The sequence below is a fragment of the Palaemon carinicauda genome, chromosome 10 (genome assembly GCF_036898095.1).
Source record: "Palaemon carinicauda isolate YSFRI2023 chromosome 10, ASM3689809v2, whole genome shotgun sequence".
Taxonomy (NCBI): Eukaryota; Metazoa; Arthropoda; class Malacostraca; order Decapoda; family Palaemonidae; genus Palaemon; species Palaemon carinicauda.
The window spans coordinates 128,656,541-128,682,880 of record NC_090734.1 but is presented as its reverse complement, the minus strand read 5'-3'; the positions used below and the strand labels follow the sequence as shown (position 1 = coordinate 128,682,880).

The following is a 26,340-nucleotide window of genomic DNA, read 5'->3' as shown; positions in this document are numbered from 1 at the left end:
AGTGACTCCTGCCGGTCCATACTAATTCCAGTAAGATCAACCGCCAGGCATCAGGAGTAAAAACCTAAGAGACAGTTTGTCTATCGCCTTATAATAATAGTAACTGTTGAGGTAATGCTTTAACAAACCTCTCCTTTTACTCGTCATTTTTTTATATTCTTTTGTGATATTTATTTCCTTCCTCTCTTCGGAACAGATGGGTTCCCTACAGCAAGAGATTCGATGACCTTCTCGGTAGGCTTGAAGACGTGACCTTGGATGGGTTCGCCCAAGAGTGCCAGAACTATTACTGCCCAACGATACCGGAGCTCTAAGTGACCTCTGACCTCGTCTTGTGGTACCCGATGACCTGATATGATCTTTCGACTTCTCAAGACTGACGCCAGAGGGGAAAGTGAGATGGAGTGAAGCTATTAATGTGGAAAATGTTTAGTGTTTGGTGAATGTTTGAATATTATGTTACTTGAAATTGGGAATTTCAATGCCAAATCTATACTTTGGGGTGAATTAGATTATATCTGCTTTTTATAGCATACAAAAAATGGATTGTAATTTATCTATAATTTATTGTGTTGTTATAGGTGGGAAATTTAAATGAATTTTATGTAATGTTGCTGAAAACTGGGAGAATGCATTAGTGTTGATTGACAGTAGCATTGTTATACATATATTTATTTGTTGTTTAATTATTGTAGATCTTAATAGACATTTAGGAATTTTAGAACACTTACTAAAATGTTATTTTAATTTTCACTTGAATGCTGTTTCATAAACACACACACACACACGTATATATACTTATTTAAATATACAGTATATATGTCTACATATATATACATGTATGTACATACATGTATCTATATATACATATGAATATTTATGTGTATTTATACAGACATATATGTTTATATATTACCATTTCTATTAATGCGTCTAAGTACTATAGATAAGCATATGCATACATACATACAGACAGACGTATGCAGAAAGACGCGTTATCTTTTCCAATCTCTTTCCATTGTTATCTGATGATAACAATTCTTTATCTCTACATTTTATCCCTTTATTCATGCAGGGATTAAAGTAAGAATTACTTATGAGTATACTACTGTTATTTTTGCTATTTATTTTAGTATTGTTACTCACTGTTCATATCTTATAATTGTTAATTTCTTCCCCACTCAATGAACTGATGTTATTTAGGGTTTTATTTATTTATTTATTCAAGATGTATCTTTTCGTGTCCCATGCTCACAAAAAAAAAAAAAAGAAAAAAAAATCAGTGACAACGTTACACTTAAAAAACCCGTAATTTTAATCGGAAAATTCATCGTAGAAAGTATACTGTTCTCAGACGTATTTCAGTAAATAGAGGCGACCATAATTGTTACCTTACTTTGTTATTATGTTTTCCGGGTTGGTGACCGTAATATCACTCCTTTACGTCAATATATCCATTTTTAAAACGGTAAATTTCTGGCAATATTTATTCCAGGATTTTTACCGTATTTTTTTTTACGGTAAGTTTTTAACAGTGTACTATAACGAGCTGTTTTCCGCTTCGTGAAAAAAGCTGTTGAACGAGACATTTCTTTTGATTCTTTTTATTTATCTTGACTTAAAATAAGGATTCACATGTTTTATTTTTTATCAAGAGCCAGTAGGATTGTATTAAGATCATGAAAGTAGAATTCTTTAATTATATGAAGGCAATCAAAATTACCATGAGTTCTGTGAAGGTATTCATCTAAAACATTCATTTGGAAATAAACGAAATCAAATATATCTTTCGTCGCGGGTGAAAAGGATTTTTAATTTGCTAGAAATATTTTTGGGATCGTATTTATCACCCCTTTCTCTATTGCCAAATCTTTATGTCCAATATTTATATCTGTAATTATATGCAATTTCCGGGACATGATGGGATTAACCAAGAAGATATTCTATAAGAAACCACGAAAATCTGTCGACAAATATTTGGCAACACTGCAGTCTTCTCTACTTACCTTCATTTACCGTTGCTTTCATGTGATATGTTATTTATACTATTTATATTTTTCTCAAATAAAACGTCATACAAAGACATAGGTTACATCTTATTTCTTCCTCTACTATTAAGTTTTTTTTTTTCTCTAATGATTGGTTATTCTTTGATTTCTCCAAGCGTCTGATGTCATTGGTTCATAATTGTTATTCAGTATTCTTTTTTTTTTTCTTGTTTTAATCGAGACCTTTGATGTCATTGTTTCAAATGTTGCGACAGTCTTGAAATAATTTACTGATTTAGAGAACACAATTCAGATGTAATCACTGATAAGTTAAGAATTAAGAATAGTATTGCCCTTTGCAGTCACACCTTCCAAGGGGAAAGTATTGACAATAAGCTTTTATATACAGTATGTAAAATTATATATATATATATATATATATATATATATATATATATATATATATATATATATATATATATATATATATATATATATATATTATGTATTTATACTCTCATATGTTTATATTCTTTCAATGCATTTACATAGGCCTACAGATTTGCAAATAACTGTCGCAGGGATAGAAAAAATGGTCTGCCATTCACTACCAGCTGTGAATAATGTTTAATATTTAAGAATAAAGAAAAAATAAATATCTTTCGATTGAATCTGTTAGAGTCAACAACTAAAATTAAGTAGTACATGCTTAGGACTAACGATAACAAATTTTAAAAATAAAAATCTTATTCACATGCTGCTAGCTCGACAGACCTCTCATGACGCTGTTTTTTATTGATGTATTTTTTTTTTTTTTTAGCTCAGTTGATTTTTATCTCTACCTCTGGGTTAGCCGAATATATTCCCTTGTATTTGTTATATAGCTCCGTCAGCGCCTTAACGTATGATTCATGAACTCGGTCGATGTCTTCTTGGGTTGGGTTCTTAATGCAAGGTACGTCAATCGGTGCTCCGACTGCCCGTGGGAGAAGAGAGAGAAGAAAGTAAACATTAGTCAGTGGCGGTTTGTGAGTTCGACTGAACTCTTAACGTATTCCAGTGTTAGTGTCTTATATAATGTGGTAAGTATTGTGTAGTTTTCCTATCTTTTTAAATATTACATTCTTAGCGGTTAGTTGAACTGCCAAAATTTTGGGAAATAGTGAAATGTCAAATAGAAATAGCTTAGACTTAGCTAAAGTTGTTTCATAACCCAAGCGTCAAGTTAAACATTAACTTTACATTACTATTCTGATAAATATAATTACTAGATCCTTCCTTTATCTAGTACTTTTCTATATAAATAAAGTTATGCCTCTTTCCTTTTTCGGGATAATTTACGCCCCCTTTCTGCCTTCAACTATATTACTTTTATTCCTTCCCTTGTTTCTCTTCCTACCAAGGGACTCCCTGCTATACCACTGTTTCTCTAACTTGATAGACTTTTCTATCACAATATTCTTTTCGTAAGGGATATTTTTGCCCTTGTTTCTACCTCTAACTAAATAACTTTTTATTCCTTCCCATGATCTCCTACTCCCATGGGACTTTCTACTATAACACTTTTTCTCTGACTCGATAGACTTGTCTATCACAACTTTTCCTTTCGTGGACCTAAAGAGGAGCCTCCTTTCCGGGGCTTTTCGCCGTTGTCACGACTGTCATCCCTCCCCTTTTTATTTTGTTTTGCTTAGTGCCAGCCAAAGGGACCTGTCTCTCATTCAGTTATACGGGCAATTGACTAGGAATCTGCATTGCAAATTCCTGCCCGTGGGAAGTATGGTGTATCGCCATTACCCCCACCTAGGAACAATACCAAACCTAGGCTGCTGAATGAGAATTAACAGTTCACTTGAAACTGCCACTACTTTTTGGCCTTCCACACATTAGCCTTGGCTATCTAAATTCAAAATAATAATATCCAACAATTGTAATCTAAGATTAACTCCCTTATTAGACCCATCAAATCAAACATTACACTAAACATACCATTCTAAAACTATTTTAAAGCATAATTGTCTAACAATAACTATATTCTTTTACGGGCTGCCCAGCGGCAAGAGCCCGTGTCTTACATAAGGTAAGGCGATCTACACACACACACACACACTCACACACACAATTCTTGAAGAGTCAGCTTTGCGCAGTGGCAGTATCGTAACCAATGAGGGCTAACCGAGGTGCGATTATTGCTAGTTGAATCTTGAAGAGTAATACTGTGATCAAACATTATATAACTTATTACTATTATTGGAAACCCTTAAGAAATGAGGGTTGAGAATATCTAATAAATCTCAAGGCGAATTCTTTCCCTGTGACGAAATTTGTCGCATGTTCAGCCTGCAGAGTTACTCATATCACCTTGCCATCTCCCATAGGCTATAACTATATAACCCCACTCTTACTCTGATACTACACTACTCCTGACCTTAGGTTAAAAGAATAATTATTGTATAATATTTGTTTCATTCGTCATATTTAATCATGAGCCACTTGTATTGAAACTCATAGTAGATGGATCTTTACATGGCATCATTATGAATATTTTAAGTAATAGATTGCAAAGAGTTCTTGTTGATGGGCACCATAGTGTGTATAGAAATGTGGTATTTAGTGTTCTTGGCTCATTACTTTTCATCTTATATAGGCTACACATGACATGTAGTTTGACCTCGAAAACAAGTTTGTTACATATGCAGACGATGCTACTCTCTTGGCATCAATTCCATCTCCTGAATGTAGATCTGGAGTTTCTGAATCGCTTCTTCATCACGAGGTTCGATACTACTCGGTACTCTAGAAGTTTTATTCCGGCTGTGGCCAAGTTGTGGAACGATCTTCCTAATCGGGTAGTTGATTCAGTAGAACTTCAAAAGTTCAAATTTGCAGCAAATGTTTTTTTTTGTTGAACAGGCGGACATAATTCTTTTTACAGTTTATATAAAATCAAAATTAAACCATTATTCTTTAATCTTTGGTAGTGCCATAGCCTATGTACCATGGTCTTCCACTGTCTTGGGTTGGCGTTCTCTTGCTTGAGAGTACTCTCGGGCACACTATTCTATCTATTTTCTTTTCGTCTTTTGTTAAAGTTTTTTATAGTTTATGTTGGAAATATTTATCTTAATGTTGTTACTCCTCTTAAAGTATTTTATTTTTCCTTGTTTCCTTTCCTCGCTGGGCTGTTTTCCCTGTTGTGGCCCACTGGGCTTTTAGCGTCCTGCTTTTCCAACTGGGGTTGTAGCTTGGCAAGTGATGATAATAATAGTAATAATATATCTGTTTTGACGTTGTTACTGTTTTTAGAATAATTTATTGTTAATTTATTTTCATCATTTATTTATTTCCTTTCCTCACTGGACTATTTTTCCCTATTGGAGCCCTTGGTCTTATAGGCTCTTGTGTGGAAAATGATGGAAATAAAATGTAAGATAGAAAAGGCAGAACAAAAGATTATACAGTCAAAAGAATATGAAAAAAGGGACTTAGAAGAAAGGACACTTCAAAATATAAAGAAAAAAAAACCCAAAGTACTTTACTCCTATGCAAAAAAAGATGAATAAAGGGAGGTTAGAAATAGGCCCTCTAAGAATTGAAGGACGGCTAACGAATGAAAAAAAGGAAATATGCAACATATTAGCAGAAAAATATAAGAGTGAGTTCACGCCAAGAATTGCGAATGAGAATAATGAAGCAGAAATGAGAGAAGAAAATGTTGAATATCTAACGGATATAGATATTAATGAAGCAGATATAGTCAAGGCTATAAACGAAATTAAAAATGGATCAGCAGCCGGACCAGATGGAGTTCCAGCGTTAAAAAAAAACTGCAAACACTACCGTGAAGCTGCTTGCAATACTGCTAAGACAAAGTGTAGATATGAGCGAGATATATGTTAAACATAAATTAGCTTATATAACCCCTATCTTCAAAAGTGGATCAAGACTAGAGGCAAGCAATTATAGACCTGTTAGTCTAACATCACATATTATGAAAGTGTATGAGAGGGTAATAAAAAAGAAAATAATGGATAATTTGGTTAAAAATAAATTGTTCAATATAGGTCAACACAGTTTTGTGCCCGGAAAAAGTACACAAACCCAACTGATAGCACACTATGAAAACATATACAAAAATATGATAAGTGAAAAAGACACAGATGTGATCTATCTAGATTTTGCAAAAGCCTTTGACAAGGTAGACCACAATATATTAGAGAAAAAAATGAGAAAGCATAATATTGTGGGAAAGATAGGAAAATGGGTAAAAGAATTCCTGCAAAACAGAAAACAGATAGTTGTTGCAAATGACGAGAAATCGGATGAAGCTCAGGTAATATCTGGCGTGCCACAAGGTACGGTTTTAGCTGCACTCCTGTTTGTTATTATGATCTCAGACATAGACTGTGATGTTGAAAACACTGTAGTGAGAAGTTTCGCCGATGACACAAGAATGAGTAGAGAAATTACTTGTGATGAAGATAAGAACTCACTACAAAGAGATCTAAACAAAATGTATGAATAGGCAGAGATAAATAGGATGGTATTTAACTCCGATAAATTTGAATCAATGAATTATGGAAACAGAGAAGGAATGGTATATGCATACAAGGGACCTAATAACGAGACAATCACAAACAAGGAAGCAATTAAAGACCTTGGTGTAATGTTAAATAGGAATATGTTATGCAACGACCAAATAGCAACACTGTTGGCTAAATGTAAAGCAAAAATGGGAATGTTATTCAGACACTTTAAAACAAGAAAACCTGAACACATGATTATGGTTTACAAAACTTATGTACGTAGTACACTCGAGTACTGCAATGTGATATGGTACCCACACTACCAAAAGGATATTGCACAAATAGAGAGTGTACTAAGGTCCTATACTGCTAGAATAGAAGAAGTTAAGGACCTTGACTACTGGGAAAGACTGCAAATTTTAAAACTATACAGTCTAGAAAGGAGAAGAGAACGCTACATGATAATACAAGCATGGAAGAAAATTGAAGGAATTACTGAAAACATCATGGAGCTAAAAATATCCGAAAGAGCAAGCCGAGGTAGATTAATAGTGCCAAAAAATATACCAGGAAAACTGAGGATGGCGCACAGGACATTAATCCACTACGCACCAGCATCGATAATGCAGCGACTATTTAATGCGCTGCCAGCTCAACTAAGAAACATATCAGGAGTGAGCGTAGATGTGTTTTAGAATAAGCTTGATAAATACCTAAGATACATCCCAGACCATCCAAGACTGGAAGATGCAAAATACACTGGAAGATGCATTAGCAACTCTCTGGTGGATATACGAGGTGCCTCACACTGAGGGACCTGGGGGAACCCAAACAAAAAATAAGACAATAAGGTAAGGTAAGGCTCTCTCTCTCTCTCTCTCTGGAACTTTGCATGACACCTACATGGGGTTCATTCCCTTTTCTTGCATTCATTAAGGCAATTATTAACATAAAGGGATAAAAGATGTAGAGGATTAAGTAGAGACGATAGAATTGCCAACTTAAAATTCCTCTTCATCTTTTTCTTGAATACAAAGAGCTCAAACTATAATGTTTCTTTTCCCGCTAGTTAAAGTCTTTCCGCATTCAATAAATTAGCAGCTTTTCTTTAAATTTATATATAATACTGTTTAAAATTCATACATTTCGTGAAGAATAAAACCAAGAGGTATATTAGATGTAACAGAATCTCTTTACACCATAAATAAAAAGTAATGTCATAATGAAAAATCTATTATAATTTTGGAATAGAATTAGGTATAATAATCCAAAAGGCTACCAGAAAAAAAAATTGAAAAAGAAATATAAGAAGAATGAACTATCTATGTCAACTCCAAAACATCTCCGAGCATAAGTAATTCCTTACTGAGAGAAGTGTTAAAATTCCCAAGCATAAAAAACAACAACAACAACAGTAAACTAGCAAACAAAGCTTACATGGAATATGCATATATGCAAATGGATTTAACTTACTATACACGATACTCTTAGAAATTAGACAAGACACTCTGCTTTGATGAAAGACTGCAATAATTATCTTTTATCATAAATTAGTCATTACCAAGCAGTTTATAGAAAATCCCTTTCTGATTTTGGCTGTCTTTCTTTCCCTCCTCAAAACGAATTATATCAAACACAGAATCTTTTATGGAGATAGAAGGAACCTTCCTTTAATTTCGCTATTTGAATATGAGTTGTTTTTTTCATTAATTAACATTCAATGATAGAGGAACTCTTTAGTCCAATTTCCACACAAAGGATCTATAATCAAATCTTTGCCTGAAGCTCCCTGTGACTCCCTACCTAATATGGCCTTCCAGCTGCAAAGGATTTTTATAAATATGCGTAACCTATTCTCTGGGGGAAATTATTAATATTAATTCAGAAACGTGATTTATAGACAATACTGTGTATTACGGTTATTATGAATAATTTATTGAAGGATCTGTAACTATGATTTTGATTTCATATTGCAATAATGTTTTGTGCAAAAGAAAAATTAACCTTTTTGTAAATAATTTTGAATGATAAATGGTCACATATGATTCTTCTCTAAGTGATTGTGCGTATTTCTTCTTCATCTTTTATTTACTGTGTCAAAAGGACACTTGGCTTTCCCCATAACACTCAGCCGCTGAACTTATCATTGTTTGAGTGCCATGGATTAAAATTATTCGTTGAGATATCATCTAAAAGACTAGCTTGAGTTTCATATATCTGGAAAGGGATAATTTCATTAGTGAGTTTCTTTAAGTAAAGAGAGCTAAAATTGCATTATATATATATATTTTATTTTAACTTTGGTTATTACCATGCTTCATTCTTACCAAGATAATATAATTACTGATATGTGAGTTAACTCTTTAGGCTGCCTTGTATAGCATAAACCTTTACCGCTTACACCAGAAGGCTAAGGTTTATTGCAGGGATTTTGGTCCATCAGTAAACATTTTGGTTTATAGGAGACGAGGACTGGCGTGAAGGTCTTCAGTGTAAAGTCTCGTTGAAGATATAATCTACCTTCGAGTACACTGACTGGTCTTGTCTCGTCTTTTGTTCTCAGAGGTTCATGATAGTTTCACATCTACCTCCAGAAATGCTCTCAGATTAAGGGTCTTTTCTTTGCTAAGTTTCTTAACGTTTTCTTTCATCAAAGAGATCAGATACACTACTAGACATAGCTTTAATTCCTTACTTATTATATTTGGATAATTAAATAAGAAACAATTAGAAGGAAAAGAAATAAAAAAAAAAAATTGTAAGTTGTTTTCCTGGTACAAGATGTCTCTTGAACAAAACCTGAATCCTTTTGATCTGTGAACGATGAATATAGGAGAATAACACCCATTTCTTTATGCAACAATTCATCAAAAATCTGCACAATGTCTTTGTATGGCCTTGAACAATTTCAAGCTTTCATATTATAAGAATCAGAGGTAGATAATACCTAGGTGTTACTGAATCGTCAGTCATTAATGGCAAGTGAATGGTTAACCAGCTTGCAATAAATGCACTGTTGCAGATTCACAGAATGAGTAAATGTGGTTCTCTTTGTTTAAAGTTATTTACAAAATTCTCAGTCCTATTTGCTGCTTTGATGTGAACTCATATTGAGGTCAGTGTTGGAACTCACTGCCCAATAAAGGGAATTTTCACGCAAACCAATAACTGCAAGACATAGGCACAAACAATAAATGGGTTTGTAACAAAGCACACTTTAATATAGAGGATTCATATCTATAATAGGTCTTACGATTTGATAACAACGGATTGCGGACATGGATATATTTTGGTTAAATTTGGGGTTTTTAATTCTGTGGCTGAGTTCTAACTCGTCTCTTTTATAATCTTGGGATCTTCTATATATATTTTTGTATTACATATTGCCTGTCTTTTACATATAATTTCTATAATGTAGAGCTTAAAATGTTAGAGATATAATATTATTATTTGAATTATGAGCAATGAATGGTGCAGATACGGTTCAACTTCTTATTAAGAGAAGAAATATTAAGAAATTAGGGAATTAGAAATAAGGGTCCTTAACCAAGATTAAAGAATCCATGCCTAAATCCTGAAGGACTTTAGAATTCTTGATAACATTTAGATGAAATATCTCCTTGATCATTTACTCATGTCGATACAAACCTCGAAGTTTTGGATAATTCGAAAGTGTGTTGCATTATTCAGAACTAAGCTAGCCTGCAGATCCAGGACTCTCTCTCTCTCTCTCTCTCTCTCTCTCTCTCTCTCTCTCTCTCTCTCTCTCTCTCTCTCGCTCTCTCTCTCAGTACGATATACATATAAAAACATATCCAACCATTTCTAGTCCACTGCAGGACAAAGGTGTCCATGTATAGTTGCTCTCTCTCTCTCTCTCTCTCTCTCTCTCTCTCTCTCTCTCTCTCTCTCTCTCTCTCTCTCTCTCTCTCACTCTCTCTCTCTCTCTCTCAGTACGATATACATATAAAAACATATCCAACCATTTCTAGTCCACTGCAGGACAAAGGTGTCCATGTATAGTTGCTCTCTCTCTCTCTCTCTCTCTCTCTCTCTCTCTCTCTCTCTCTCTCTCATATATATATATATATATATATATATATATATATATATATATATATAGAGAGAGAGAGAGAGAGAGAGAGAGAGAGAGAGAGAGAGAGAGAGAGAGAGAGACCTTTCTTCAAAAAAACCAAAATCATCCTTTTTTTTTTAAATGAATATATTTCATGGTGCTTTTCCAATTCTTATTGTTTTATATTCCAATATTCCAATAGTGATTAGTGATATTTCAAAAAAACTTATGATTTATTATAACTATATTCAATCTTAATTTCTTGAAGTACCTCTTAACATTAACTTAAATGATACCAATTAGTAGACAGAGACAGACACACTCTCTCTCTCTCTCTCTCTCTCTCTCTCTCTCTCTCTCTCTCTCTCTCTCTCTCTCTCTCTCTCTCATTATATTAAATATTCCTTTCCGATACAATTTCATTTATTCAAATAAAGTTTAACCAAGATGGGTTAAGATAATAATAGCCTACTTATAATACTAACTATTATTATTATTATTATTATTATTATTATTATTATCATAATGTAACCATATGGAATTTCATAATTCATTAAAAATATATTATATATTAACATGCTCAGCTGCAGAGAGAGAGAGAGAGAGAGAGAGAGAGAGAGAGAGAGAGAGAGAGAGAGAGAGAGAGAGTGTTCCCCACATATCACAGGAACTTCCACGAAATTAGTAGAACTTACAATTTCCAAAGAAATTGTACAATATATATATATATATATATATATATATATATATATATATATATATATATATGTGTGTGTGTGTGTGTGTGTATGTATGTATATATACATATATATGTATATATATATATATATATATATATATATATATATATATATATATATATATGTATATAAATACACACTATATATATATATATATATATATATATATATATATATATATATATATATATATATATATAAAAATATATATATATATATATATAACTGTGTGTATATGTATATATAATATATATATGTATATGTATGTATATACATATACTGTATATATTCAGTAATTTGAATTATTATTTTTGTTATTGTTATTTTGTTTACCTACGTATATTCATTTGCCTACTTGTTTGTCTGTTAGAGAGAGAGAGAGAGAGAGAGAGAGAGAGAGAGAGAGAGAGAGAGAGAGAGACAGAGAGAGAGAGAGAGAGAGAGAGAGAGAGAGACGCATCAACGCCCTAGAAAAGATTAACGCCATTGGAAAAAGGAATTGGATGGAAAGCAATTTGTCAGTCAGCGATCTTTCAAAGTCTCCGGTTAAACTCGATGAAAAAAATCATTAATTTTTACGTATTTATCGATTAAGTTGTCTCAATAAACGATTTCAATTATACGCGATTTGAATTTGAAATTTTCATTATGTTTTCTTGTGTTATTTCGATAATTTTCTTATATTTCATCCTCATCATCTACTTATTCCGAATTCTCTCTGGTTCCTTCGTGACTCATCGATTCATTTTTTTTCCTCTGCCCGGGAACTGCTTCGCCGAATCTTTCATTCTCTCTGCAGGGGAATTCATCCTTCCTCTTTCATTCTCTCTGCAGGGGAATTCATCCTTCCTCTTTCATTCTCTCTGCAGGGGAATTCATCCTTCCTCTTTCATTCTCTCTGCAGGGGAATTCATCCTTCCTTGATTCAGGAATCGTTGAAGGAAATGTTGAATATTTTGAAGACTTGTGTCGTTAACTCATCTTGATTGAGTCTAGGTGTTTGGATATTTTTGGTAGAATTCTTTCATTCTCTCTGCCGAGGAAGTCTTCCTTCCTTGGCTTCAGGTTTTCAAGAATCGTTGAAGGAAGCTTTGAACATTTTGAAGATTTCTTTTGGAAACTGTTTGATTGGCTTTAGGTCTTCAAGAATATTTGGTAGAGTTCGTTCTTTATCTATGTCAGGTTAGTCTTCCTTCCTTGACTGCAGGTATTCGGGAATCGTTGACGGAAGCTTTGAAGACTTTGAGTACGTCGGATCCCAGTGGAGAGCCTTCTCGGAGCTCCCGATTCCTAGAGAGGAAGAATATTCAAGTGACTCTGACCATGAAGAAAGGATGGCTGGTCCAAACGACTGCGGATGGTGCAAAAAAGGGGTAAGATCGAACCAAGAAGCGATACAATGTGATTTGTGTGATGTATGGTTTCACATAGGCTGTGGTCAATTAGAAAGGAGTGAATATAAGAAAATCAGTGAATCTAAACATGCCCGATGGTTCTGTGGTAGGTGCAGGGGGGATTTCAAAAACTTGAAGGCAGAAAACAAGAAACTTAAGAAACAGTATGATGAGCTCAGGGATAATTTCATAGGGCTGCAGGATACGGTAGATGAGTTAAAAAAGGAGATTAGGTCATTGGTGGATAATAATATGATAGGAACGGGTCAGCTGACAAGAGAAGAAGTTAGGGAGGAAGTCAGGGCAGAGATGATAGAAATAAGGGAAAAGGAGAAAAAGAAAAACAATATAGTAATTTTCAATATAAAAGAAAGTACAAAAGTTGATAATAATGAAAAGCTGAGAGATGATTTTGATAAATGTGGGAGTTTGATTAATGTCGAGTTAGGAATGAACGATGTGGAAATTGAAGAAGTGGGTAGGTTAGGCAAACCAAGGGAAGAGAGAGAGGAACAAGGACAAAGACAAAAACCAAGGCCCCTGCTAGTTAAGCTTAAAAACACCAAGGAAAAATGGGGAGTAATTGCAAGGGGGAAACACCTCAGGAAATCAACAAAAGAGGAGTTGAGACAAGTTTTCATTGCACCTGACCTCACTTTCAGGGAAAGGGAAAAAGAAAGGAAGTTGCTAGAGGAATTAAGAGAGAAAAAAGAAAATGGAGAACAGGGGTGGTACATAAAGAGAGGAGAACTAGTAAGAAACGACAATTTTCGTCAAGAAGCAAACGCAAGCAGAGCGAATTAGGAAAGGTATAAATTTAGACAAAAAAGTTAACCAATGTATAAGAATATGCCTGTTAAATATCCAAGCACTAACCAAGCAGAAATTAATAGAAATAGAAAACGAGATGAACACAAATAAAGTTCATATATTTTGTTTGACAGAAACGCACCAAAAAATAGATAAAATACAGCTGAGTAAAGGTCTGTTAAAGTTAGAAAAAAGAAGGGATTTTAAAGACAAAAAGGGTGGAGGGTTAATGTTAATTTTTAAAAACAATAACATCACTGAAGTAGAGGAAATAGAAACCAAACATAGCGATATAATAATGGTACAGGGCAAAATCCACAGCTTAGTATTCCTGATAATACTGGTATATTTCGCAGCAGGAAATACAGAAGAAGATAGAAAAAGAGATCAAGAATTGAAAGTGGAATGTGAAAATTTAATACAAAAAGCAGGAGAAACAACACCTTTGCTAGTTATGGGGGATTTTAACGGCCACGTTGGATTTCTTGGGCACCAACAAGTAGACAGAAATGGGGAAATGGTGCTAGATTGGATGGGTAACCACAACCTAACACTATTAAATGGAGATGAAAGGTGCTCAGGACTATACACGTGGAATAGACAAGATCAGCATAGTGCTATTGATTTTGTACTTGCAAATAATATGTTATATAAAAAATTTAAATGTATGGAAATAGATGAAGATAAAACAATATTAGATATATCAGATCACAACTTAATAACAGTAGAATTGGAAGCAAAAACAAATAGCGAAAATAATTACAATAAAGGGAAGTGGGAAGAAATTACATATTATAGCAGTGACGCAAAAGATATAGACGAATATGTGAAATCTATAGAGAGAAAACTTGTCAGCAAGGATGTAAAAAATATTGATGAGCTAAACATAATAATGGCAGAAATGAAACAAGAACATTTGGCTAAAACATATAGGAGAAGGGTAACAAATGAAGGGAAGACCAAAGAACAACCTTGGGTAACCGAGGAAATAAGAAGAAAGATTAAGGAAAGAAAGGAACTTAATAGAAAAAAGAGAAATGAAAAAGATATTAGGATAAAAAGAGAATTAGAAGAAAAATACAATCATAAGAAGAAAGAAGTACAAATACTGGTGAAAGAGAGCATAACGTTATATGAGAAAAAGAAGACCAGGGAGATAAGAGATGATAAAAACAATAAACTATGGGAAAACATAAACAAATTAAGAAATAGCAAAGAAATAAAAAGCGAGGCAATACAATTATATGGAGAAAGAGGAAATAAACTATCAGATGAAGAGGCTAAAGAAGAATTAGTAAAATTTTGGAAAACAGTCTACAACACACATGAAAATAGAATAACTGAGATCTGGAATGAGGAGGAGGAGAGTGAATACCTGGATAATTTGAGAAGAGAAAACAACATTATAACTGTAAATGAATATAGTATACCTGAACATCTAAGGGAGCATTACGATGCTGTACTTAATGTCGAAGGAATAATTAAACCCATGCCCGCCGCTGAAATGAGTAAAGGTAAATTAGAAAAATGCTTAAAACGTCTAAAGAAAGGTAAAGCAGCTGGGCCAGATGGACTAAAGCCAGACTACTACAAAGCAATGATGATGAGTGATATATGCAAGAATACACTAGTGAACTGCTACAAAGAGGAACTAGCCAACAAAGAAAAACCCAAAAGCTGGAAAGAATCCAGAACAAAAATGTTAAAAAAGAAAAACAAGCCAACAGCAAAGGAATTGAGACCTATAGCTCTCACAAATGTATCATATAAAATATACATGGCTTTTATCAAGGATGAAATAGAAAGGCATTTAAAAAGTAATAATGCCATAGAGGATAGTCAAGCGGGATTTACAGAAGGAGGAAGGATTGAGGATAATATATTCATCTTACAATACATGGTCGAAGAAACTTTCAAAAATAAGAAAAAACTCATAGTGGCCTCTTTAGATTTCAAAAAAGCCTTCGATTCCATAAAAAGGGAAGCACTGATAGAAACATTAAAGCAATACAAAGTACATACTAGTATAATTAACTCTATAGCTGAAGTGTATGTGGGAGACTCGACTACGTTAGACATAGGGGAAAGAGTAGAACAAAAATTGAGCGTAAGTAGTGGAATAAAGCAAGGCTGTACTGCCTCTACAACATTATTCAAATTAATTACTTATCAGATTATAAAACAAGTAGAAAAGGAAGGTAATGGTTTTAAAAATGATATCATAAAGCTAGTAGTATTATTTTTTGCTGATGATGTCCTAGTGCTTGCTGAGAATATAGAGGATGCTGAATTAAACATAAGGAAAGTGATAGATATAGGAAAGCAGTGTGGTTTAGACATAAATAGAGACAAAAGTAGCGTACTTATATATAATATGAAGGAGAAACCAGATAATATAGAGGGAATAAGAGTAGTAAGCAATATTAAATACCTAGGTATCAAGGTAGATGATGGTAGGAATATGTTCAAAACACAGAAAAGTGAAATGATAGTTAAGGCGCAAAAGCTAGCCAATCTTACATATTCGATCATAGAAAAAAGTTGTAATAAGATACTGATAGGGAAAACATACTGGAAAAGTGTAGCACTACCTTCTATATTATATGGAACAAATGTGATTAACTTAACAGAAACGGAAATAGAAAAGTTGCAGAGAATAGAGAATGGAGTGTATAGAAGGATGTTAGGGGCTGTAAAGAATACAGCAATTGTAGCCTTGAGAGGGGATGTAGGAGCATCTGCTATGAAAACAAGGGTAATGGATGGTAAGCTGAGGTACCTTAATAGCATTTTTAAGGGAGAAAAGGACCTACTTACAGCAATAGTCAATGATATGGAAGAAAAAGAGAGGAAGTGGTGGATGCATGTGAAGAAGTATGCTGAAGAATGTGGGATGGCGATGAGAGAAGTCAAGAGATGTACGAAAGAGGACATAAAGAAGAGAACAAGAGAATGGGACACAAGCAAATGGAAGAGTGAAATGGAGTGTAAGGAGAGTTTAATTTTGTATAAAAACTGGAAAAGTGAAATCAAGGAGGAGGAAGTGTATGACAATACATTTTCGTCAATTTTATTATTTAGAGCAAGGACAAACTCATTGGGCTTGAATATAAGAAACAGACACCAAGATGGAAATATAAACTGTGTATTTTGTGATGTAGAAGAAAATGCTAACCACTTTATATTATATTGTCCACAGTTTAGCGATATAAGAATAAAAGCAATTGAGCTTCAGCAACCATACGAAGAAGATAGTGCACAAACAGTTGGAAAATTCCTTTTTTGTGAAGAGAATATTGAAAATAAGAAAAGTATACTACAACAAATGTGGATGAAAAGAGAAAAACTAGTGAAAATAAGGAACACACAAAACTAAAAGACACAGAGGCGCCGTTGTAAAGGCTATGCCTCACCCCAGAACCTGAACCTGAACCTGAACAAACTAATGGCTAATACAAGAAGTTTTATTGTCTGTGGTTCTGGAAATATTAAAGTTATCATAATGCAGTTATTTACACTGTTTAGAACAGTGCTATTTGTTATGCTAAACAGGAATATCTCTCGCTTTGAGGAGAAACACGAACAACTTCAAGTTGTTGAAACTATTAAGGTTTTAGGAAACCAAGAAAATACGCAAGAAGATAATCCATTCGCAATTGAGGGAGATCTACAAGAGGACTTACCTGAGGTAATCGTACATTCCCTTAACAAATTGGAAAATCAAGAATCAGAACAAGATGAGGTGAGAAAAGTCGACCAGCCTGAAGAAGAATGTCCTGAAGGCGTGTGTCCTGAAAAAGATTCCCGGAGCAAGGAGGTGGAAAAGTCGAAATTAGAAATGGCACTGAAAAATGTCTATGATGAAGTAGACATTGAATTGAATGATAAGACTAAACAGCTAGAGGAAAGGTTTTTTTATATTCCGAATACCAAATTAGATCAAATGGGACATCGAACAAACTTCAACAAAGGCAACGAAGTACCACCTGCCACGCAAGGAGACGAGAAACTCCGATCGGTGGTTCAAAATTTTCAGACGAACTTCAACCGCTTTCTGGAAGATTTACAAAGATGGCGAATGGAGCAGGAATACAAAGGTCATCAGCTGAATCGTTTGAAGAAAGAAAATGAAAATTATCTAGAAGAAAAAGAGAAGATTCAACGCGAACTAGAGGAAGAAAGAGAGCGCAATAAAGCTCAAAATGCTCTGATGAATCATTTGAAGAAAGAAAAGGAAAATTATCTAGAAGAAAAAGAGAAGATTCAACGCGAACTAGAGGAAGAAAGAGAGCGCAATAAAGCTCAAAATGCTCTGATGAATCATTTGAAGAAAGAAAAGGAAAATTATCTAGAAGAAAAAGAGAAGATTCAACGCGAACTAGAGGAAGAAAGAGAGCGCAATAAAGCTCAAAATGCTCTGATGAATCATTTGAAGAAAGAAAATGAAAATTATCTAGAAGAAAAAGAGAAGATTCAACGCGAACTAGAGGAAGAAAGAGAGCGCAATAAAGCTCAAAATGCTCTGATGAATCATTTGAAGAAAGAAAATGAAAATTATCTAGAAGAAAAAGAGAAGATTCAACGCGAACTAGAGGAAGAAAGAGAGCGCAATAAAGCTCAAAATGCTCTGATGAATCATTTGAAGAAAGAAAAGGAAAATTATCTAGAAGAAAAAGAGAAGATTCAACGAAAACTAGAGGAAGAAAGAGAGCGCAATAAAGCTCAAAATGCTCTGATGAATCATTTGAAGAAAGAAAATGAAAATTATCTAGAAGAAAAAGAGAAGATTCAACGCGAACTAGAGGAAGAAAGAGAGCGCAATAAAGCTCAAAATGCTCTGATGAATCATTTGAAGAAAGAAAAGGAAAATTATCTAGAAGAAAAAGAGAAGATTCAACGCGAACTAGAGGAAGAAAGAGAGCGCAATAAAGCTCAAAATGCTCTGATGAATCATTTGAAGAAAGAAAAGGAAAATTATCTAGAAGAAAAGAAAAAAATTCAACGCGAACTAGAGGAAGAAAGAGAGCGAGGGGAAGAGAAGGATAGTGAAATACATCAGCTGAAAGACCGATTGCATCTATTTACAAGGGCAAAAGTTGATCATTTGATGCGGGTCAGACTTGAGAAAAGAAAAGAACGACGAGAAAAAGAAGAAATTATCAGCGACACAAACAAAAGAGTGAACGAGTCCGAAGAAATCGTCGAAAAAGATGGAAGCAATAACGAATCTGCGCTTGAGAGCCTCGAGAATGAAAGTCAACCCTCATTTAATACAAGAATGGCAAATTTTATTTCAAGCATGAAAAAATACAGAAATGAAATGCAACCCGTATTCCAAATGACGAGGTCTCTCATTCGGAAATTAACTGATCAAAACTCGGAGAAGAAGTTTGAAGAAAGTGTAGTGTGTGTTCCCGAAGAGACGGAAGAAGACCACAACGCAACCTTGGACCAAACACAATGGCTGCGATTCCTTACCGCAGGGAAACAAAACCATATTGACCCTAAGAGTGAAAAAGTTCAGGACTTATTGACTGCCATCCAACAGCATTTGAGAAATATCCCAATCGAGCAGAAAAATATGCCTCTCAGGGCACATATAGCAGGTCATCAGACCCGCCTCAAAAGGGGCAGGGGATCTGCCCTCCAGAAGGCAGTACTCGATTATCAGCAGTGCATATGTCAGAATGAACGACCCAGGGGTAAACAAGACCAGCCTATTGGGCCCAATGGCCCAAAGGAAATAGGAGTCTTGAAAGACGTAACCATGAAAAAACAAGAAGCAGAAAAAGATGAGAAAAGAAAAGACAGCCTGGAAGAGAAAGGAAAGGAGGAGTCAATTTCTAATAAGGAACAAGAGGAAGAGTATGAAATAATGGGAGCGTTTAATAATAAAATAAAGACCAGAATTACTAATGAGATGAACAAGATAGAAGAAATGATGCAGGATATGCTGAATGCCAAATTGGAAACATTCCATCTTCAGACAGAAGAGGAGCTACAAGCATACCCACCAAACTTCAACAACTTGAGTAACGAAATTCCTGCTGATAACCAAGGACAAGAAGATATCATATCGATGCTTCAAAATATTCAAAGGGACTTCATCCGCTGTCAGGAGGATATGCAAGGATGGCATAGGCAGCAGAGAGACATAGGAGATCTTGGGTCCAAAGAAGATATGGAGATCACTCGTTTGAAGACGGAAAATGAAGTTCTTCTGGAAGAAAAACACAAGATTCTCCAGGAACTGGAGGAAGAAAGGAAGAGCAGGAAAGAATTGGAAAACGACAAGACTCTGCTAGAAAACGAAATTAAGAAACATTACGAAGTCAGGCGGCAGAGAGGCATAGGAGATCTTGGGTCCAAAGAAGATATCTACATCAATCGTTTGAAGACGGAAAATGAAGTTCTTCTGGAAGAAAAACACAAGATTCTCCAGGAACTGGAGGAAGAAAGAAAGAGCAGGAAAGAATTGGAAAACGACAAGACTCTGCTAGAAAACGAAATTAAGAAACATTACGAAGTCAGGCAGCAGAGAGGCATAGGAGATCTTGGGTCCAAAGAAGATATCTACATCAATCGTTTGAAGACGGAAAATGAAGTTCTTCTGGAAGAAAAACACAAGATTCTCCAGGAACTGGAGGAAGAAAGAGAGAGCAGGAAAGAATTGGAAAACGACAAGACTCTGCTAGAAAACGACAAGACTCTGCTAGAAAACGAAATTATAAACCATCACAAAGTCAGCGAATTACAAGGTGCAGTTATAGCAAAACATGAGAGAAAAATCAATCAAATGAAAGAAGTGATAGAGGGACTACAAATTGAGAATACGTTGAAGGCAGAAAGAATAGAAAGCCTTGAAAATTTAATGGAGATACCATTGAAGACGGAAAATGAAGTTCTGGAAGAAAAACACAAGATTCTCCAGGAACTGGAGGAAGAAAGAGAGAGCAGGAAAGAATTGGAAAACGACAAGACTCTGCTAGAAAACGAAATTATAAACCATCACAAAGTCAGCGAATTACCAGATGCAGTTATAGCAAAACATGAGAGAAAAATCAATCAAATGAAAGAAGAGATAGAGGGACTACAAATTGAGAATATGTTGAAGGCAGAAAGAATAGAAAGCCTTGAAAATTTAATGGATATAAACAAAGAGAGTTTGCCTTCAGTAAATATCTCATCCAATGAAATGGAGATACTAGAAAATACTGAAAAAAATTAGAAAAATAGAAAATCACAAAAAAAGAAAAAAAAGAAAAAAAAAGAAAAAAAAGATAGAAAAATAAGATAAAATTTAAAAATAGAAAAAAAGGAAAAACTAAAAACAGGGAATTAGGATATAACCCCCCTACAAAATAAAAAAAAATTATAAAAGCTAAAAAAAATCCTAAGAATATACAGGCTGCAAAATTCAAACAAATAGAAGAAAAAGGTAGAAAGATGAAAGAAAAAACAGAAGGAAGAAAAAGAGAAAACCGAAAGAAGAAAGCAGAGAAAACTGAAAGCAGCAGCACCAGTGGCTGAAGGAACAGCAGCAGTGGGTGAAAATGCCAAAGAATGAACAACAGCAGCCATCTAAGTTGAGAGACATTGAGAGAGAGACAGTCAAATCCAAGTTAATTCTGATCTTCCATATCTAAAGGGAATATTCGATAAGATGGACTCAGCAGAAAGAAAAAGCCATGCTTGTTCTACTATGCATTGTTCCTTGATAAAGATTCACTTGTACTGTTTCTTTGTCAGGTGAACAAATGCAGAAAGAACAAGTCTGATTTCTTTCAGTAAGTTGTGTCCCTAGTAGAAGATTCCTTGTACTGGAATAGTGGAAGAGAAGTGCCCGAACTAGGGTATAGCAGCCATCTAGGTTGAGAGACATTGAGAGAGACAGTCGAAGCCAAGTTGATTCTGGCCTTCCATATCTAAAAGGAATATTTTATAAGATGGACTCAGCAGAGGGAAAAAGCCACACTTGTTCTAGTATGCATTGTTCCTTGATAAAGATTCACTTGCACTGTTTCTTTGTCAGGTGAACAAATGCAGAAAAAACAAGTCTTCTACTAGGGATAACCCTTACTAGAGTAAGGGTTATCCCTAGTAGAAGATTCCTTGTACTAGAATAATGTAAGAGATGTGCTCAAGCTAAGGTATGGCCGCCATCTAGGTTGAGAGACATTGAGAGAAACAGTCTAAGCAAAGTTCATTCTGGTCTTCCATATCTAAAGGGAATATTCTACAAGATGGAATCAGCAGAGGGTAAAAGCCATACTTGTTCTAGTATGCATTGTTCCTTGATAAAGACTCGCTTGTACTGTTTCTTTGTCAGGTGAACAAATGCAGCAGCAGCAAGTCTGACTTCATCTAGTATACTGTGTCCCACTGGCATTGTAGAACTGAGGTTTTCGTTGAACTTTGAAGAGGGTCGTGGCAACCAAGACTGCAACTATTTTCCTTGAAAGTAGAAGCAGGCGAAACCCACCTGATGACCCCTTTGGTAAAGGCGAAACCCTCATGCAGTAGTATTGACAATAGTAATGAGCATGACAGGTAATGAATGGACATAAAACATTACAGAATGGGTCCCTTCAGATACCAAACGAAGCAGGGGAAGGTAGAGAAGACTATGGATTGATGAGCTAAGAAAATTTGCTGGTATAGCCTTGCATGTAAAATAAATATTGCCGGGCATTTATCGTTTTATTATTATTAGCTAAGCTGCAACCCTAGCAGGACGTTATAAGCCCAAGAGCTCCAACACTGAAAAATAGCCCAGTGAGGAAAGGAAATAAGGAAATGAATAATTGAAATGAAATATTTTAAAAACAGTGGCAACATCAAAGCAGATATTTCATATATAAACTATAAGAAGACATGTCAAGCTGTTCAGCATAGAAACATTTGTTGCCAATGCCATATTTAGGGCCAAGACGTCACAAGATAGACAATTGAATAAAACTTACCTCGTCACCCTGACCTTTGACCCAATCATTAATTTCATTCTGATGATACTAAATGACCATAGTTGTTTTGGCTAATTTTTCATGGCCGGATGCCTTTCCTGCCGCCAACCCTCCCCAGTGCTAGAATATGCCATTCTTGAACTATCAGTTAAGTCATTCGTGAAAGATTTAAACATGGCTGGATAAGCAGCCAGCATATGGATAAGTATATTCTACGGAGATAACTATATGCAGTTCAGTATTGTAAACATGATTTACTGGCAATTGTGGATGAGCATTAAGTAAACTCAATAATGAATATAATAAAAAATATAATTGATAAAAATAGATAATTTATTCCATTGTTATTGAAGTATTTACTTTTATTCACATTTTACATAGAAATTTGGGTCATGAAAAATAAGTATATATAAACAATTGCAATGATGTGTGTGTTCACTTGCAGGAACAACCTACAAGCAAATATTTGTGCCAGTCTGGAAGGAAAAGTAAAGTCCTTTGGTCTGAAACTTGACTTCCCAAGCACGTAAGAACCACAGACGATATGGCCCTAATTCTATTCTACGTGCTGCTTTGGGCATAGTTAGTGTGCATGAATTACGATCTATTAGTCTTGAAGAGGAAGCTTTTTCAATATCTTAAATTGGTCACTCTACTTTGAGGGCTGTTTTCCTGGTCCTATCACACATCGAAACCCTACTTCAACGACCTTCCACTCGATGTCAAGAATAGCAAAAATGTGGCAGCTTTCAAGAAAAACCTGAAGACTTATCTTTTTAGAAAGTGTTATAATAGTGACCTGAAAACTATTAAGCCTGAATACAAATGCTAGCGAAATAACTGATAAGATACAGAGCAAAATATTAACTGGAAAGAAATTATTTTTTCACACACCAAGGCCCGCCTGAACAGACTTTTAGTGTCTGACGGAGGGCGAGAAATAAACCCGTAAAAGTAAAAAAAAGTGTAAAGTATTACAGAACATACAGGCTCAGTTTGTCGTATATATCCTCTAATACTTGAGACCATATTATGCGTTCTACTTTTTTACTTTTAGGGGTTTATTTCTCGCCCTCCATCATACACTAAGAGTCTGTTCAGGCGGGCCTTGGTGTGTGAAAATAATTTCTTTCCAGTTAATATTTTGCTCTGTATCTTTTCAGTTATAAGCTAGCATTTGCATTCAGGCTTAATGGTTTTCACATCACTATCATAACACTTTCCAAAGAGACAAGTCTTCAGGTTTTTCTTTAAAGCTGCCACATTTTTGCTATTCTTGACATCAGCATTTATCAATTCAATAGTTAATACATTCAAAACAAAATAAACTTACTAACACTTTAAACTAAATAAGGCTTCCTCTTTTCAGATTATAAACTGATTAAACAAAATGAAAATCGAAGTCTTCTTAACGAAGAGCAAATATGTTGAAAACCACTTTGTTCTGAGTCAGGATCTGGTCTGACTGGTCGAAAAACAGACTAGGGACATTCCCCACCCAAGGCCGTCTCGCCTTGCCCCACCCCACTTACAGGAAGAGTTTAGTCACAAACTAGTGCTTTGATTACGCCTGCCCACTAGTGATTGATAGAAAAAAATATTGATGATGGTTCAATACAAAATAAAGCATATCAATAAATGCTTTCAATAATAATTTATCAAATATCAGAATTACACAAGAAATTCGTCCTAACTTCTCACGATTCTGCAACCAACATATGAAAACTAAGGGTCAAATTGATAGAAAAAATATTGATGATGGTTTAATACAAAAAGCATATCAATAGATGCTTTCAAGAATAATTTATCAAATATCAGAATTACACAAGAAATTCGTCCTAACTTCTTACGATTCTGCAACCAACATATGAAAACTAAGGGTAAATATCTCGAAGAAAATAAAGAGGAAATAAATAGTAAGCCTAAATCAAGGCCCGGCTTCAAAACGAAAGCATGTGGCAATAAACATGAAATGTGTGTTATGCAAAAGACCTTAGAATATGTCCAGTTATACGACGAAGTGACTGCGTAGGTCATGCAGTGCTTAGGAACCCGCCTGTGTCATAGGACCAGGAAACAGGCCGTGAAGTAAATGTGTATTAGAGCAAAGTTCATGTATGGACCCAACTATATGACAAGCTATTTACAGTAGTTGGTTAAACTGATTTATGCATTTCTTTCGGAAAAGCCACAGTTATTAACAGCAACTATACAACAACAACAACATCAACAGTAATGATAATAATTCTAATAATGAGGGAGACCAAAGCGAAGGTGGATGGACTGTATCAAGGATGACCTTCGATCAAAGGGATTAACCGGTGATGAAGTGTGGGACAGAGGTACATGGAGAAAGCTGATCAGAAACATCGACCTCACATACAAGTGGGCAATGAAGAAGAAGAAGAAGAAGAAAAAAAATGAGCAAGTCGAACAACTCATGCATGAGTGCCTATGTCACCTAGAGACGCAAGCATGACTCGGCCCATTTTAACCTCCTTGGATTTAACAAAGACGTACTTTCGAATTCGGTTCCTAAATTGTAATTTGAAACAAAGATTGCCATTGCTGTATGATGTCACAGGCTACATTCCACGATCGTGGAACCATTGTTCAACCTTTTTGAGTCGTTCTTTACCACAATTTCAAATTATTATTATTATTATTACTATTATTATTATTATTATTATTATTATTATTATTATTATTATTATTATTATTATTACCTGCTATGCTACAACCCTAGTTGGAAAAGCAGGATGCTATAAGCGGCTCCAACAGGGAAAATAGCCCAGTGAGGAAAGGAAGCAAGGAGAAATGAAAAATTTTCAGAACATCAAAACTATGAAAATAAATATTTCTTATATAAACTATAAAAACTTTAACAAAACAAGAGGAAGAGAAATCAGATAGAAAAGTGTGAACAATTAAGTCATTAAGAATATGTACGCCGTGAGATTAAAATTATAATAGTTCTAGCCTCTTCACTAATTCTATTATGGTTAAACAAAACAGAAATGAACCTTTATAACCACTACTAAAGTCAAAATATTTTTGTTGATAACTATGTTTTTATGTTGACAAGGCTGACATAAGTCTTTTATAGTTTATATATGACATATCTGTTTTGACGTTCTTACTGTTTTTAGAATGATTTATTGTTAGCTTGTTCTCATCATTTATTTATTTCCTTATTTCCTTTCCTCACTGGGCTATTCTTCCCTATTGGAGCCCTTGGGCTTATAGCATCTTGCTTTTCCAACTTGGGTTGTAGCTTGGCTAGTAATAATAATAATAATAATAATAATAATAATAATCACGCCTTGATTCAAATTGCCTAATCCACAAAGTATTAAAGGCAGTATCGACATTTTATGCAATCATGGAATAACTAATAACCATTTTTTTAAAGCTAATAATTTAGCAACAAAATTAATTAATGCAAAACAAATTCAACTTTTTACCTTAACACTAAACGAAGTCTTAGTATTAATTACTAAATAAGGCTTCCCATTTTCAGATGAAACAATCTCTTTTGAAAATTCACAGACAACGAGTAGGTCCATCCTTGTAACGAAGAGCAAATATATAGAAAACCACTTTTGTGTGGTTAGTCAAAAAACAGGCTAGGACAAACCGCCCACCCCCCCCCCACTCCCAAAATCTAATCAATTTGTCCTTGGATCATGGTTAATAAGTTAACCAAATTTCATGAGATTCGGTTGAAATGCGGTCATTTTATCGAGAAATATAGAGTGGACTTTTTCCTGTCTTTTCTGACTTTCGTCTCAGTAGAGATTAGGGTTCACCTTCTGTATAGGACTAGGAAAGCAGTAACTTTTAA

The 26,340-nt window shown here is 34.6% G+C and overlaps 2 protein-coding genes and 1 non-coding gene across 3 annotated transcripts in view; 2 read left to right on the top strand and 1 right to left on the bottom strand.

The window, feature by feature from the left end:
• The window catches only part of LOC137648749 (uncharacterized), a 12,754-nt gene extending 11,465 nt beyond the window's left edge, over nt 1-1,289 (top strand). The window contains exon 6 of the mRNA XM_068381832.1: nt 197-1,289. Coding sequence (XP_068237933.1) covers nt 197-314 — 118 coding nt within the window. The 3' untranslated portion in view covers nt 315-1,289. The remainder of the gene's footprint in view (nt 1-196) is intronic.
• A 1,484-nt stretch (nt 1,290-2,773) lies between these two features.
• LOC137648753 (2-acylglycerol O-acyltransferase 2-A-like) overlaps nt 2,774-26,340 on the bottom strand; it is a 41,047-nt gene continuing 17,480 nt past the window's right edge. Inside the window, exons 6-7 of the mRNA XM_068381835.1 lie at nt 17,217-17,324; nt 2,774-2,964 (exon numbers count right to left, since the gene is read on the bottom strand). Coding sequence (XP_068237936.1) covers nt 17,254-17,324 — 71 coding nt within the window. The 3' untranslated portion in view covers nt 2,774-2,964; nt 17,217-17,253. The remainder of the gene's footprint in view (nt 2,965-17,216; nt 17,325-26,340) is intronic.
• Nucleotides 4,124-4,262, top strand: LOC137648939 (U4 spliceosomal RNA). The gene has a single exon (XR_011045764.1). It is a non-coding gene; the product is annotated as a U4 spliceosomal RNA (small nuclear RNA).